Source organism: Patagioenas fasciata, chromosome 5 (assembly GCF_037038585.1).
Source record: "Patagioenas fasciata isolate bPatFas1 chromosome 5, bPatFas1.hap1, whole genome shotgun sequence".
Taxonomy (NCBI): domain Eukaryota; kingdom Metazoa; phylum Chordata; class Aves; order Columbiformes; family Columbidae; genus Patagioenas; species Patagioenas fasciata.
Window position 1 is genome coordinate 65,615,977 of NC_092524.1, and position 15,368 is coordinate 65,631,344.

At 45.7% G+C, this 15,368-nt stretch overlaps 1 protein-coding gene across 3 annotated transcripts in view; it reads left to right on the forward strand.

Moving 5' to 3' along the window:
- RTN1 (reticulon 1) overlaps positions 1–15,368 on the forward strand; it is a 121,907-nt gene that overhangs the window by 55,059 nt on the left and 51,480 nt on the right. For all 3 annotated transcript variants that reach the window (XM_065838874.2, XM_071809759.1, XM_071809758.1), the window contains exon 2: positions 12,311–13,048. In XM_065838874.2, the coding sequence (XP_065694946.1) occupies positions 12,311–13,048 (738 nt within the window). The remainder of the gene's footprint in view (positions 1–12,310; positions 13,049–15,368) is intronic.

A 15,368-nucleotide genomic window follows, 5' to 3' on the forward strand; every position in this document is an offset into this window, starting at 1 on the left:
CGTTTACACTACCCTGGCTGAGGTTTTTAATGCAATGACTGATCAGCCAGTAACTGATACTGCCTGTGAAGAACTTGCTTCAGGACATCTTAGTGTCTCAATTCCCTTGTTATCACTTTATCCATTGGACCAGTTTCCTGTACATACATTATGACTTGGTTACCAGAGAAGACAGAATGCCAAAAATACAAGAGAAAGTGAGGTTTCCCACACTCACTACTTTTCCTTTGCTACCTAATACCAAGCTTACAGACAAGATGGCTACTAGATTTGTGGGTTAAAGTTTAGCTTAAAGTTAGCTAGCAGTCATGCTCTTCCAAATGCCCTCTGGCTCACTCACTGTGGTAGGCTCTCAAAATGAACTTCTCCCAGAAGACATTTTGCTCCACTTGCCCTGAAGCTTTCTGGATGTCCCCTTCCATCTCTTTGAAAACACAGCAGAAAAACTGCCATGCCATATTTGCTTTTTCTCTTTATTCACGTTTATCATGTTGACACAGAGTTGTAGGTGAATCAGCAATATCTGCAGGGATGTCCTGTCCAGCACTTGGTCTAGAAGCTGCTTTCTCCTCAGATGAGGTGCTGTACCTGTTGAATCTGCTGGGATGGAAAGGTCCTTGTTTGTGATCACAGCTGCAAATCTGACTGCCGTATACCTGTCTTCCAAAAGTAGTTCAGGCTAGAGCCTGAAGCAGAGAGCTGCTGTGGAGGTCATGTATTTAGACTGCCCAAACAGGAGCACCTCTACTGATAGTATTTGAGAGTTACTTGTGTAAATATTCTTAAAACTTTCAGTCATTTAGGATCTGAAACTTTCCCAGGCTGAACACGAAAACTCCTTCAGTGCTTTCTGCCTCCTGTAAGGTCAGGCTGGCAGGAAAGAGGCTTTCAGGTTTGAAGTCTTGGATGTTTCACTGGGGGAAGGGACAGAAGAAAACAGACCTCCCTGTGATTGAAAAGCTAAGTTTTCATTTCAGCTTTTAAGACACATCTTTCAGCAGATGTGGGTGAGGCAGTGGTGTGCAACAACTGCTCCACAAGAACAGCTTCAGCAACAATGGTGGCACATGGGTGGAAGGTCAGGCAGAGGAGGAGAGCAAGGGGAGAGCTCTCTGCTCCAGCCTTTTACTGCAGCTTCCACGGTTACCTGGCAGCTGACCCTTCACATGTGGCAGAGACTCTGGGAAAGCTGCATGGGGCATCATAATCTGGGTAATTATCCCCAGCTTTTCACTTGTGAAGCCAAATGCCAGTCTGTGCTGCTGAATGCAGAGAGGCGCCCATCAGAGAGGTTGGTCCTGGCACTGCTGTCAAGCTGCTGCCCCCCTTCTGCTTTAATAACACATAATAATTCCAGCAAATGTTTGGTTTGAATCAAGGTTGCTCTGTCACAACCTCAAAAGCTTTCAGTAGTGCAGCCTCTGCTGTCTTGAAATCTGCAGAAGGCTGTGATTTAGCCACCAACTCTGACTGCGGGGAGCTGGGTGCCTTTGCAAACAGCATGGCCATGACTTTGCATTGGCTTTCCTCTGCTCTTCCAGAAAAGCAGCGATCAGCAGCTGCCTGCCCTGGAGCAAAGCAGTCACCCCGTGAGCCAAAGATGCCCATGTCCTTGGTTTCCTTATCTTAGGAAACAGTGGGTGAGTCTGCAGTGCTGCCTGCATGGTGTTTACGTATAGAAGAGTGGCTGCTCCTTTCCCTGAGGGTTATCTCCAGGAAGGAGGAGCCCACGGGTGACATCCAAGGTGTCTGTGAAAGGTGCCCAAAGACAAGCCAGTCTGTTAACCAGGCCCCAGCTCACCACAGAGGCTCCACATCACCCTTGCAAGGCTTTGCAAATGAAAGGAGATGGAGAGCTGCTGAGTAAGGAAGGAGAAAGGTCTTCTCCTGGGTTTTCAGGGATGGAGATGGTCCAACTAACCTATGTTCCTTGAAATCTTCATTATGCCTCTGCTCAAAGTACTGACTTCAAACTTGCTGGCTGGTCTCCTGCATGGGTGAATACTTTTGATGTCACATATTCAGAGTCAGGAGATGGAGGAGTTTGTAGGTCTGTTGGTTCTTCACTAGAGTGAAGAGTGGGATAAGTCCCTAAAAATGCCCTTCAGAGAAGTGAGAGGATTTTCTTGTCTCTGCTTGGAGTAAACTCATCTTTCACAGGCAAAGAGACACAGTGGCAGGTAAATAAAAAAGAGACCTTGAAGGCAAGGACATTTATAGTATTAGTAATAGCACATATGGCCTGATCCTCCTTAAGCAGAAACTGGAGCCAGCGGGTTGGTGCTGATTGATGACTGCAGTGGATCTGCCCCACATTCTGCACTACTTTGAGAGGTTTAACTTTTAATATACTTTTGGAAACTTTGACTGACTTTGAGGTGTACCCTTGGTGCCCCTACATTCTAGAAATAGAGGGAAATCACTTAACACGCAAATAAGCCACATCAGCGCTTGGATCAGAACCTGCTGCCTCAGTAGAACCTCTGGGTTTTTCTATTGTTTTAGTGTGTGTGTGTGTGGTTTTTTTTTGTTTGTTTTAAATCTTTACTGATTCTGCTCATGTTTCCTCACTCCTCCGTGATGCTATATATTCTGGATCCTAGTCTATGCTATACAGGGTCTTTTCTCCTAATGTTTTTATTACTGCTACTAAAGGTGATCACCAGGAGCCAGCATACGCTGGTCCTTCATGTTGTGATGGGAAAACCTTGGCTAAAAAGAGTCTGACAGTGATTTTTGAGCTCTGTCTCTTTGCCTGCATCAACCTTGTGCTGCCGTGTCCTCTCTGACCTAGATTCCCCTGTTGTCCCTTGGGCATTAGATTTTATCTTGGTTTGTGTCTTGTAATGTCTTGTCTTCAAATTCTATTTGTTGTCTCCCAGGGCCTCATACTTCCTTCCTCACTGACAGTTTTACACAGGTGTAACTCTAGTGCCTTTGGTGAAGCGGCTCCTGATGTACCCCAGCCTTTGGTGCCTGACAGCTGGCTTTCTCCCTGAATTACTCTGCCTGATACATCGCTGTGGTCTTCTGCGTTGTCACAAAATCAGTTTTCCTCTCAAGAGTCCTCAGTGATTTCAGCTGAACTTTGTCGCAATTGTTGCTTTGTCTCTCTTCCTTTTTTTTTCTCATTTTTTAATAGCTGGATTTCCATGAGATGTTGCAGTCAGGTATGAGTGGCATAGACCATACTCAGCAGTCCATCCAGTTCTGTATCAGACTCTTGCTCAAAGACTCGTATTTCAGCAGAAGCCCTTCTCCATCACTGGCTCTTACTTCCCTGATGCTGAACCCTCTCGCCCTGGGTATGGAAGAGCCTGGAGCTGCAGGGTGATGATTTCTGTTCCAGGTTTATCACAGCATCAAAAGCAGCTGGCATTGGCACTTCTCTCTTTTCCAGGCTGAGCCTGAAACTGCAGCCATGCAGCTGTGGACAGCCTTACAGAAATGGTGTGAAGCTGAATTTCTAAGTAACTGGGACCCAGAAAAGGTGGGGCTGGATATGCAGGAGGCGCCTGTGGCACTTCCACCTCTGTGGACAGGGGGAGAAGGTGTTTCTGCAGGGGGTATTGAAAGACAACCCAAGTCTGGAGAGTGACCGACAGCTTGGTAGCAGTCCAGGGGAAAAACAGTGAACAGCTGAAGTTCCTAAATCATGTTTGAAATGAGATTTAGGTATTTTAGAACTTAAAGACAAGTGAGACTTAGCCAAACACATCCAGATTTTGTGAGATACTTTGGTGTCTAGTGCTCTAAAGGGAATTAGACCCCTTTCAAATCATTTCAAAAGTGTGATTTTAGGTGCTAATTCACCTAGGTTTTGAGTATTTTTTATGTGGGACTCTGTGGAGTTTTGATCATTCCAGGGGAAGAGTGACTGCAGTGAAATAACAATGAATTATTCTCATAAGCGAGGTTTAATTATCCTTAGCAAAATGCATTTGATAGCATTTTAGGCGGTACTTTAGTGTCGCTGAACCTTACTGACCAGTTGTATTTCTGCTGTCACAGTTATGAAAGTCTGCTTTTTTTTTCCTGAACCAGATTTTTGTTAAAACTTACTAAATTATATTTATATCCTTTTCTGATAATCATGAAGATCTGTTGCAGCTGCACTTCTAGAAGGAGCATTTGCAACTTTATGCTTGTTTTGAAGTGTTCTTGCACTCCTCTCAAGGCTCTTTTCTCAGTGCTCCTGATTTTCGTGCTGTCTACAGGACTCAGGAGCTGTCATGGGCCTTTTACCAGGATTTTACTGCCAGGTCGAATTGAAGCTCTCTGAAATCCCTTATTGGAGCAGAAAGCCTGGAGGGCATGGAGGAGTGGGAACTGATGGATCATTTGCTATGGCTTCACTTTGCACACTGGCAAAATTTTGGGGGACTTGCTGAGCATCCCCTGTCAGATGCCCTGAGTTCTGTGGATGTCCACGGCAACTGAAGTTATTCAGCATCCCCAAACCAAGCTCTGCTCCTCGGCTTGACTTGGCTTGGTCTGGGGTGCACCATGACACCCACAGAGCCTATTCAGCAGCAGCAAAAAGGTGCACCCTGGTATCTTTTCGAGGTGGCACTGGCAGGGACACAGTAGCTGTTGTGGTGCAGAGTCCGTGACAAAAAAAGATGCTGTTAATAACCTGCTGGGATGACAGTGCCGGCAGCACAGTGTGTCCTGCGTTCTGCGGAGTGGATCTGTCTTAATCTTATTTAAAGCTCATCAGTGTTTCCTACACAACCCTCCCGCAGATGGGGCTGTAGCGCTCGGCAGCTGAGCCAGCACCTGATCCGCACCTGCCCAGTTTTTGTAAGAAACCAGAAGTCACCGTGGGGCAAGAGAAGAAACCCCCAGGCAGGGTCTTGGGAAGCCACATGGAAGGACCAGGCTTGTGTGTAACATGATGGTGACCTGACACCAGCTGCTGCGGGGAGTGTTTCCACCAGGCAGCCTCCAAACTAAAGCTCCGAAAAGTGTCTGGGTCTCCAGGGGTTGGAACCTGAGAGCAATTTGTGCCCCCTCTGCAGCCTCTGTGCTTACTTAGGAGGTGATGAGTTGATAAAGGATGCTCTTCCTTGGCAGCCAAGGTTTTTAGGGGGCTGGCCTCCCAGGTGACCCCCCTCACACACATATTTAGCACATGGAGGAGTGAAATGGGGGAGCCCTGAAGCTGGAAGTTGTAATGACTGCTTACACTAGACAGCTAAAGTGCTGGGGCTGGAGGCTGTAGTAACTCAGATCCTCTGCAGATCCACCTGGAGGAGGGGTTTTACATGCACCAAAGGGTATCATTAACTCGTTTGAGTTTAGGACTTTCTTTCCTTCCCAAGCAGGATGAATCAGAAGTCACCCCAATGAAGGAGGTGGAGTAACCAGAGTGTAAAGAGAATTAAGCCTTTTATTCCCACCCTGTCCTTTTGGCCTCCGACCTGTGCAGGAGACAGCACCTGCCTCTCTGCACGGCGGTGTTTTCTCTGTCTGCTGCAGGATCCCAGAGGGAAGGATGAATAACTTGCACAGCTGATGCACTGGCTGACTCCTGTCCCCAGGAGCTGCAGCTGTTCTCAGACAGCGGGAAGCAGCATTCTTGGTGATCTGAGTTTCCCCAACACGTTCAGAAACCATGCGGAGGAGGGGGAAATAATAATAGGATAGGATCATGCGTTCTTCTGATCCATCCAGTTTTCTTATAGCTGCTATGGTGCAAATGAATCCCAAAATGACTTTTGGAGTATGACCATTCATGTTTTGAATGCTGTGATTTACAAAGTTATATCTTTCCTGCAGCCAGGATCAGGAGAGTTCTTGAGGAAAAGTTGCTAACCTGTAAAGTGAGGTTGTTAAATCCTGAGCTAAACCAAAGAGCACCATCTCCTGGCAGCAGGGAATAGCTGGCACTGCTGCCAGGGCTGCTCGCCTGGTGCAGTTCTCTTGCGAGGAGCTTGCTGCTCTCTGCATCTAACCTACCGGAGGTGGGACAGCCCAGAGCTGGCAGCTGGCTGAGGAGAAAGGCTGGTCCAGGGGAGCCTGAGAGCTGGTTTAGTGGTGTTATCCACAGCGCTTGGCATGTGGGGGTCTCAGAAGTTTGAGTTTCAAGCTTCACTTGAGTTGACATGTTCAAGGACTTCCGAGGTTTGCCTGGATGTTGAAGTGTCTTGGGTTGTAAAGTTCATGAAAAAAGGGTCTTGTGAAATCGAGAGCGTGATTCGCAAGTGGTACACACAAATATCCCTGGGGGTACCCAACCTACTTTGAAGCACTGTGATTTGACACAGAGCTGAGAGATGCCTCTGCTACTCGTGCAAGCTGCCTTCCCCACCCCTGGGGGTGGTACCAGTGAAGCATGTTTGGAAATTTGTGGAGCTTTCCTGAAGTTTGAATTGGACTTTTGAAATCAAGACAAGAGGAAGAAATAGCTTGGGCTGTATCTAAGAAGACAGGGTGTGCTTTGAATTTGAAGTTAGACTCGGACTGCTGGTCCATGTGGGTACTGGAATGAGATGCGGAAAAGTGATAAAACACTGAACATCTCTGCAAAGTTGTTTAAGACTACAGATGAGAACCTAGTAAGGCAATATGAGTTTTAAAACAGAATTTAACTGAGTCAAGAAACTAAAGAGAAAGAAGACATCATGTGTCAGGGCCAAAAGAATAGGAAAAAGTCTCTCTTTTTTCTCCTTTTTTAAGGATAAGTTAGGAATATAAAGAAGTAAAGGTCAAGCATGGGTTTGTTCCTGGTGGCTGATAACAATACTATAAATTTTGTAAACCAAAGGCAGGGGGACTGTTTCATAGCTACTTGTGTTGTGTATTTGGAAGAAAGCAGGAAGATGCCTCTATCTGGATGAATGAGAAAAATGAAGGACAAGCTGGAATGTAATCTGCTGATGTGAGGCTGGGAAACAAAGTCTATGCTGGTCATCAGAGAGGACCCCAAGCTGTGGTTTGATCTCTAGATACAGAGGTTTAAGTGACAGCAAGGTCTGGGCAATGGGACTCACTCTCATCACAGTGCAATGGGAGGCCATGATGGCTCCTTGGATTTAGACAGTCAGCCTTGCTTTGAAATCAGCCTTTTGAGGAGAGAGGGCAATTATAAAATGAAAAGTTTGCCAAAAAGTGCTCATCCTCCTTGGGCCTTTAAGACAAGGGGTGTCAAACTCATTTTCACTGGGGGCCACAGCAGCCTCGCAGTTACCTTCAAATGTAACTACTACATTTATACAGCCCTAAAATTACATCCAGCCCTTTGAAGGCAATCACGAGGCTGCTGTGGCCCCTGGTGAAAATGAGTTTGACACCCCTGATTTAAGACAATGTAGGATGTCTTTTTAAAGAGCCAGGCTTTCATGAGTGCTGAAGGAAAGACGCTGCCTATCTCTGAGCTCTGTGGTGCCTTTGCGGGTCTTGAATCAAAGCAAAATCACTGTGATGGAAAATGCTCATCACTTGTTTTTGACCTCCTTGTTATCTGAAATCTCTGGAAAATACCTAAAAGGTACTGGAACCTGGGAGTGACATGTGGCCTGAGATACCCTCTAGCATCATTTGGGGCCAGTCAAGCAGAAGTGCTCCCCTTGTTTATACGACTTTGCTTCATATTATCTCTAGTCCATAAATTACTGAAGGTCAGGGACTGTCCAAACAGGACAAGGTGGACCCTGTTGCCAGGAGTTTGCAATCTGTGTGAACATAGGAAAGAGCTGGGGAGACCCTGCTCCTGGCAGATCTGGGATTGCTGGCAACAACTCCTGAGGCTCAATATCCAAAGCAAAAGTCAGAGCCAGCTATTTTAAAAGACTTATAGGAATTTACTGGAAGCGGCTTGGTCGCACTGTTCTGCTTTTGTCTGGAAAGGTTGCTGAAACCTTGATTCCTCCAGTTGCAACCAAAGAGCCTTCCTCTTCTCAGTGCAGCTCCGGGCTGTAAAAATAGCATCATCTAATTAAAGATTAGTTCCCCCTCTCCTCTTCTGAAAAATTAATAATTCCAACAGAATCACTGAAACACGATAAATACTGAACCCTGCATTGCAGAGCTGCCAGTTCTGCAAAACTGAATTGTTGTGTCCTTCTGTGTCAGTCTGTCTGTGCACTGAAGGTCACCAGAGTTGTACGTGGAGATTAAGAAAGGCGGGTTAACAGGGAAACTGCCTATTTTATTGAGAATTGAACACAATATTCTGAAGTGATTAATTTGAAGACAACTTGGTGTACTCTAGTTGAGGAAAAACAAATCAGTTTAGTGTAAATTAACTCTGTTATTCTCAGCTAACTTTTTGTTTCCTCTTCCAGTATGGTGCAGCAGTTCAGCTTGCATTGATCCAAACTGGCCTTCAGCTGCCTTTCTTAAATTAAGAGTTACTCTGCATGAAACCAATGATTCCTAAATTATTTCCTGTGTCAATTGCTAAATAACTCTAAATCCAGTGCTGTAGGAGAGGTTCTCTGGAGCATTCACTTATTCTGAGGAAACAATACAATCGTTTCCAATTTTTTTTTTTCTCTTTACAGTTGATGAAAACACATGGAACTTGCCGAGCATCTCAGCTGCGTTTGGAATGATTGAATCAGACCCATTACTTCTTAGCTAGTTGCAGGAAGTAAAATTCTTTCCCGAGGGCTCGTATTACGAGAAAGCGTGACTGCTGCTCTCAGGCACTGAATAGCTTTGCTTTACCTAAATTGGCAGGCAAGTTTTTGGGCACATTTGAGGGAAATCCAGATTGAAAAAACCAACCCTTTGTAACAAGGGTAAATTCAGACCTGATACTGCCATCCATTACCAGTGCTATTCAAGGCTTCTCCTTCCCACGGATATTGAACTAAATAAACTTAAAGTCAGCGAGGGCTTTGCTTAATCACCAGGCTCTGAATACACCATTCTTCAGCAAAAACCTGCTCGGCTATTACAGGTTTCTGTGTTTTTAATAGCCAGCCTAATAGCTGATAGATTCATACACTTGCCAAATAAAAGGCGGTTTTACCAATGGCTGTAAATCATTCCCCATGGAAATGGAGAGTTGCATTAAATCCTAGTAATGAGGTGATTTCAGCTGTCTTCAGTACTTTGAGAGTTGAGATCCCTCTGTCCTGCCAATTCGAATCCTCTCTCAGCTCACACATGCACAGGGAGGTGCTCACACACCCTTTAACTCTTTGTCTTCCCCCTCAAGCCCAGTAAGAAACACATTTTCTTGTTTCATTGTTATTTGCAAAACCAGAAAAAAAAGTTTACAATCAACACCGAGTCTGTTAAAAATAAGCTCTTGTGTTAACATCTGCTACAGCATTGATTTTGTACTATTTGGAAATGAGAAGTGATGTTTCTTTCAATGACTATTCCAGGGTTATTTTTCTTTCTGGTGTTGAACAACGTGAGGAACAGGATGATGTTTTCCCAGGCTTTCTATCACAGTGGCTCTCCTGGCTCGCTATAACTCCTGCCATGAAGCACCTGACACAAATGCATTAGAAGCCCTTTCACTGCTCTATTGATCAGCATTACTAAGTGCTGTAAATGCATGTGCAGCTGGCTCACGTATTCTGTGGACAAAGCAGAAATGAAAGCTGCAAACAGCATCCATGAATAACAGTTTGAAGGCAACTTCAATCTCCTTTGACTATGCCTGTGCTCCCTCTCTACTAGCACTCATGGAATGTTTGTCAAAATTGATTTTTGCTCACTGATGGTGGTGTGATGGTGCATTTTTCATGAGCACCTGGCACAGAAAGTATTGCACAGCAAACCTGAGCTGGTCCAAAGCCACTCAGAGTCAACGGGATGTTTCCAGTGAATTCAGTGGACTTTGGATCAGGCCCAGTAGGCTCTGAGGAATCATCTAATGGAAGAGCAGCCCTGAAACCCCATGATTTAGACAGCCACTCACCCAGCACAAATAGTAAATTACCCACAGCAGATACTGGCAGCAACAGGCATGAATAGTCTGGAGTCAGCAATTCACAGCCTGAAATATGTTGGCTTAATCAAAGCATCAGATAATTCTGGCTAACCAGCACATTTGTGAAAATCCAAGCCTGTTTATGGGTAATTTTCAGAAAGGCAAGTTCAGCAAGAAAAGGATTTGAAAGAAAAAGAAACTGTTCTTTTTTGCTTTTTGCTTACTGATAATTTAGAAGTTTTGGTGGGTACGAGCTGCCCTTGCAAGGCACTGGATGACCTCAGGTAGGACCTGATGTGGGTGCTGGACAGTCCAGCTTAGCCCTTATTTCTTCTGCTTCTGTTTCACTGTTGTTTTCTGCTTAGGCTTCATTCTCATATACCTTTGCTGATGAGACGGAGTCATTCTGAGTGTCAAGGACAAGAGCTGCCTGTAGCGAGTTACAAAAGGACCTTGCAGCCCCGAGTGAGTTGGCAGGAAAACAGAAGATGAAGCTTAGAGTAGGTAAATGTAAAGTTACACAGAAGGAGGGAAAAATCCTTCCCAAATTCATTTGTGTAGGCAGTGTCTCCACTCTTGAACAAGATTTTGGCTTGATCATTGATACTTCTATAAAAAGTTCAATGCAGTGCTTCAGAGCAGTGAGAGAAGTAGACTGAAGGCTGGGACTGATGATAATTTTTCACCAGCTGGCTACAGCACCCCTTGCTCTGTGTTCTTGTATGGCTAAGGCAGCTGCCTTCAATCCCTGGCCATGGGTGCGGGGATGGAGCTCCTCTTAACATTGTGTGTGCAGTAGCAGATGAGCAGCGAGGGCTGGCAGGGGACCAGCAGCACCCAAAGTTGGTGACGATGAACATGGAGGAGCAGGTAGGGTAGGTAGGCTGAAAAGCAAGGCATGGTGCTTTTAGGTTGCTTTTTCCCTGTGCTACCAGGTTTCCCCTTTTAAGAGGAGGAGCATACAGTTTCCTACCCTAAAGTTGATCCAGGGTGGAGAACTTGCTTGCAAGTCATCATAGCGCAGAGCAGTGCAAAAATACGGATGAGGGAAATAGTCCTTCTGCCTTTATGCAAGGTGCTTGTCAAATCCAGCAAGGCTGTGCAGTAAAATGAAGCCTGTGGTTACATGCTGAACAGTGTTAAGGGGGTGGGAATTGCTTCAGGACTCACTAAATGAGCTGCATGTGAGGAGGGTTGTGGAGAAAAAAAATAGTTGTGATGGTATTTAGAGATGGTATCATTATGTATGTGCAAGGGGAAAGAAAATAGCCAAATGTAAGCAGCTTGGGAACTTTCACACTGACATTTCTCAGCTTCTGGCTTTGCAGCTGCAGCAACGTCCCTTTAACGTTACTGTGGAGTTTGCATTGTGTGTGGTAGCCTGGGACACAGCACAGGTGGAGTGGGTCGGGAACTCCATGTCGCTTGCAGGGTGATGAGCAGAGGTTGGAGAAAGCCGGCCAGCCCCTGCGATGCTGTGTGCATCAGCATACAAGTGGTTAACAGACTGTCGCCCTCCTATAGGTACCAGCTCCTACAGACATCAGTTTTGTTCCTCTACATCCCCATTCCTCCAGCTCTTATAACAATGTCTCTCCACTTCCCACCTCCCTCATGGGGGATCTCACTGTTCACGTTGTTGAACTGTGCTTTATATTGCTGCTACAAATAGAGGCTGTTGTTTGTAATTTAATTAGCGTCATCCCCAGGAACTTAAAGCATGACAGAGGGAATTAGAGGCGGTGCATGAAAATGATGCATTGGGCGTGGGTAGAGGTTTAACCACTTTCATGCTGGCACGCTTTGTAGGTGATGCCCACAGGATAAGTCTTTCTGGGCATGTGGAAACCACTAACTGGGGATGTTTAGTCTCTGCCCTGGTGTTTCATAAGTTTAGAGTGGCTACTGTTAAAAGACAAAATGTAAAGCTACCTACCAAGTTTCCATCTCAATTTCTGTCCAGTAGAAATTTTTTTCTTAATTAAAAGTTTCCTTTGTGTGAAACTTCCCCATTTCTCTGTATTAAAACAAAAAAAAAAATATTTTTTCTCAGGTTTTGTTTTGTATTGGACATGAGATTGGTTTTTTTTAGGGATATTGGATGGTGAGTCCCTGAGTCAGATTGTGAGGGGAGTTGTGGGATTGCCAACATTGGCTGGGAACTGTTAGCAGCTATCAGGATTGCTATAGCTATTTTAGGATACATCAGCAGCTGGAAGCTGTGTCTGACAGATGTGCCACCACATTGCCCAAGGGTATTGTAAGAGACAGTCCCAAAGAGCTTGCAAGCAAAGCCAAGCCGGGTACACAAAACAAATCTAAATTCAGTGTGGGGTGAGTATGGCTTTGCAGAAAAATCGATGTCTGCAGGCACTCGTCTCATCACCGTGCATCATTTTTGTGTCTTTGCTTTAGGTGTCACAGCCTCATCACATCTCTTCGACTATGGCTCCACTGCCAATGGGGGCGACAGCTCCTTCTACACCTCTCTGATCTCAGATGTCCACTACACCACCCCGCGGGACTCCACCTATTTCACTGGCATTTATCAGCAGGAAAACAGCCCTATTCCCTGTTTGGGTAGCACAGAAGGGTTTAACACGCTGGGGCATCCTGTTCAAGATATGGCTGGGTTTGAGTCCCGGGGCTTGTTTAGCTCAGATTCAGGAATAGAGATGACTCCCGCAGAGTCTGCTGAAGTTGATAAAACCTTAGCAGATCCTATGAAAGTAGAAGCTTATAAATACATGGACATAAGCAGATCAGAAGAAATAAAATACCAAGAAAAACATGAGCTGGACTTAGAAGATGAGAGCCCAGGCCTTATTGATAAGCACCGGGGTGTACCCACCAGGTCCAGCCACACTGCTGAACCTCAGCAGACAGCTTCGGAGAGCGTGAAGGCAGCCAAAGAGCAAGACCTGCTTGAAGACACAAGGTCTGGAGATCAGCATAGTGCCTCTGTGGTTGCAGCCCCTGTGAAGATCACGCTCACTGAGATCGAAAGCACTGGGGAAGCTGCCAGCAAAGAACCGAGCCCGACTCAGCCAGAGACCGGCCTGAAGCCAAGCCATGAGGTGGTACCAACAGTAACAGTGTCGGAGCCAGAAGATGACAGCCCAGGGTCTGTCACACCACCGTCCTCTGGCACAGGTAATGCTGCTGTATGGCACCTTTATTTTTTTGTGGAGTATTACTATTTTTTGTTGGAGAATTACTATTTCCTAACATGTCTTTGTTCTTGCAGAGAATAAGGGAATGGCAGGAAGATGTGCCAGGGGAGGTTTAGGTTGGACATTAGGAAAAGGTTCATCACCCAGAGGGTGCTGAACACTGAACAGGCTCCCCAGGGAGGTGTCACGGCCCCAAGCCTGACAGCGTTCAAGAAGAGACTGGACAACACCCTCATACACACAGTGTGAACTGTGGGATGTCCTGTGCAGGAACAGGAGTTGGGCTCCATGATCCTTGTGGGTCCCTTCCAACTCAGGACATTCTATGGTTCTATGGAAGCTGAATTGCTAAAAATGAGCACTCTTGTCAAATGAAAATGCGGCTTTTAGAAAGTGCTGAGGAGGGAAATGTCACCGCATTTACAGAGTAAGGCTGGAGGGACAAAAGGCCCATTTCTTTTAAAGACTTCTCATTTCTACTGGAGGAACACCAAAGTCCATAATTTCTAAATTTTCTTATTGTCTGATTGCTTCAGTAGTACATAATGTCTGTTCCTCATTTTCCCTATTACACACTGCTGTACATTGCTAAAATATGGAAGTAGTATAGCATTTTAAAAAGGAATAAAATTCTGTGATGGGAAACAGAATTTTGAGACTTGAAATTGAATTTCAACATCTTCGATCAAAGCCCTTTGACAATGAACATCTGACATTTAACAATGAACATCCTCAAGCTAAAATCTCCATTGCTTTGATGGCATCTAGAAGCCATTTAAAAATCAAGTGGAATTACCTTAAAACGGCAGTTTGGGACTTCCACACACACTTAATACTGATCCTTAGAGAAATACTTTGATTTCTATCCAAAACTGAGTGTGTGTTTGCACACTTTCACACATGAAAAAAGTGATAGAAAAAGTCCACCACATCTGTGAGATTTTCCTGCTTGCATCAGCCAGAAACTTTTGATAAGCAGACTTGAGAGTCCTATTTTTCCCCTTTTATTGGACTGGGTGACATCACACACTACTTCTGAGGGAGGCGTGCCATTTTTTTATTGATTTACACTTTTTGCACTAAGAGGTAATTAAGCACTTTAGGCACTGATTGTTATTTATTCAGTACTTGGCAACTGTTCAAGGCTCGTTTGTGACACTTGATAACTCTATCCCGTCAGAACGGCTGAATTGTACTTGGCTGAGCATCACGGCTTGCTGCCTTACTGGGAGGCACTGGTGTGGCTGGTGAGACTGATGGCATGGAAATGTTCCTCTCCATGGGCAAAGCTGATCCCCAGTGCTGCTGTGGGAAGTCCCACCACCTTGCATTGGGGTGCTAGAAAGCCAGAATCATTATTGATCTTGTTAGGGAAAAAGCAGGCATCTTGCTTTAAGGGATGGCTCCCTCCATCTGGATTTCCCCCGTTCCTGCAGCCAGGGACATGCTGCACCCAGACTCTGCATTCATAAGAGGTAGAAAAGTAAAACCTGCCCTTGCTATTTCTACCCAGTGACCCAGCAAAGTCGTCGCTCTGAGATACCCCTCAAGCATCCTGGCAAAGCCCCCAGTTCCCCCCTGCTTGGATCAGGACTTTTGAAAATGGTTTGCTTTTAATTGCAATCCCTTATCTTTCTGGGGAAGGAAGACATAGCCTGTTCATACGCTGCGCCGGTGCTGAAAGGCGGTGGATATTTACACGCTTCCCCGTGTCAGTGGTAAATATGACACCCTGCTGCTGGCCACAAAAGACTTTTTTGTTTGCAAGGTAAATGCCGTGGTTGAGAGTTACAAACTGCCAGGGCGGACAGGAGCGGGGTGAAGCTGTGGGACAGCGCATTGCTGCGCTACAAGGGCTGGCGGTCACATGCCCGTTTGGACGAGTGCCGGATTAAGTCATTCCTTGGGGAGAAAATGCTTAACACGCGGTAATGCAGGAGGGCGGTGCGGCTCAGCCGGGCTTTCTGCAGCCGGAGGAAAAGTATGCACAGGATCCTGCTCAATGCAACAGAAAATTCCCAACACCCACGCCAGAGTGTGTAGTGACAGTCCCAAACACCGTAATCCTGTTTGTGGCCATACTCTGGGTTGCAGAAGGACTTTGTCATGCGAGCAAGGTGTGTTAGAATAGAGTTTGTTGGAGGAGCTGCAGATGTGCTAACAAGATGTGCCCAAAACTGATGGTGATGTGTATTGGCAGGTGCACAAACCAAAACCACTTGGAGGGGTGTGGGAAGGTTGTTTTTCTTGCCCATCTCCCAGCAGGACGTCATGGCTTGGGTGGTGTCATTAAAACCTCC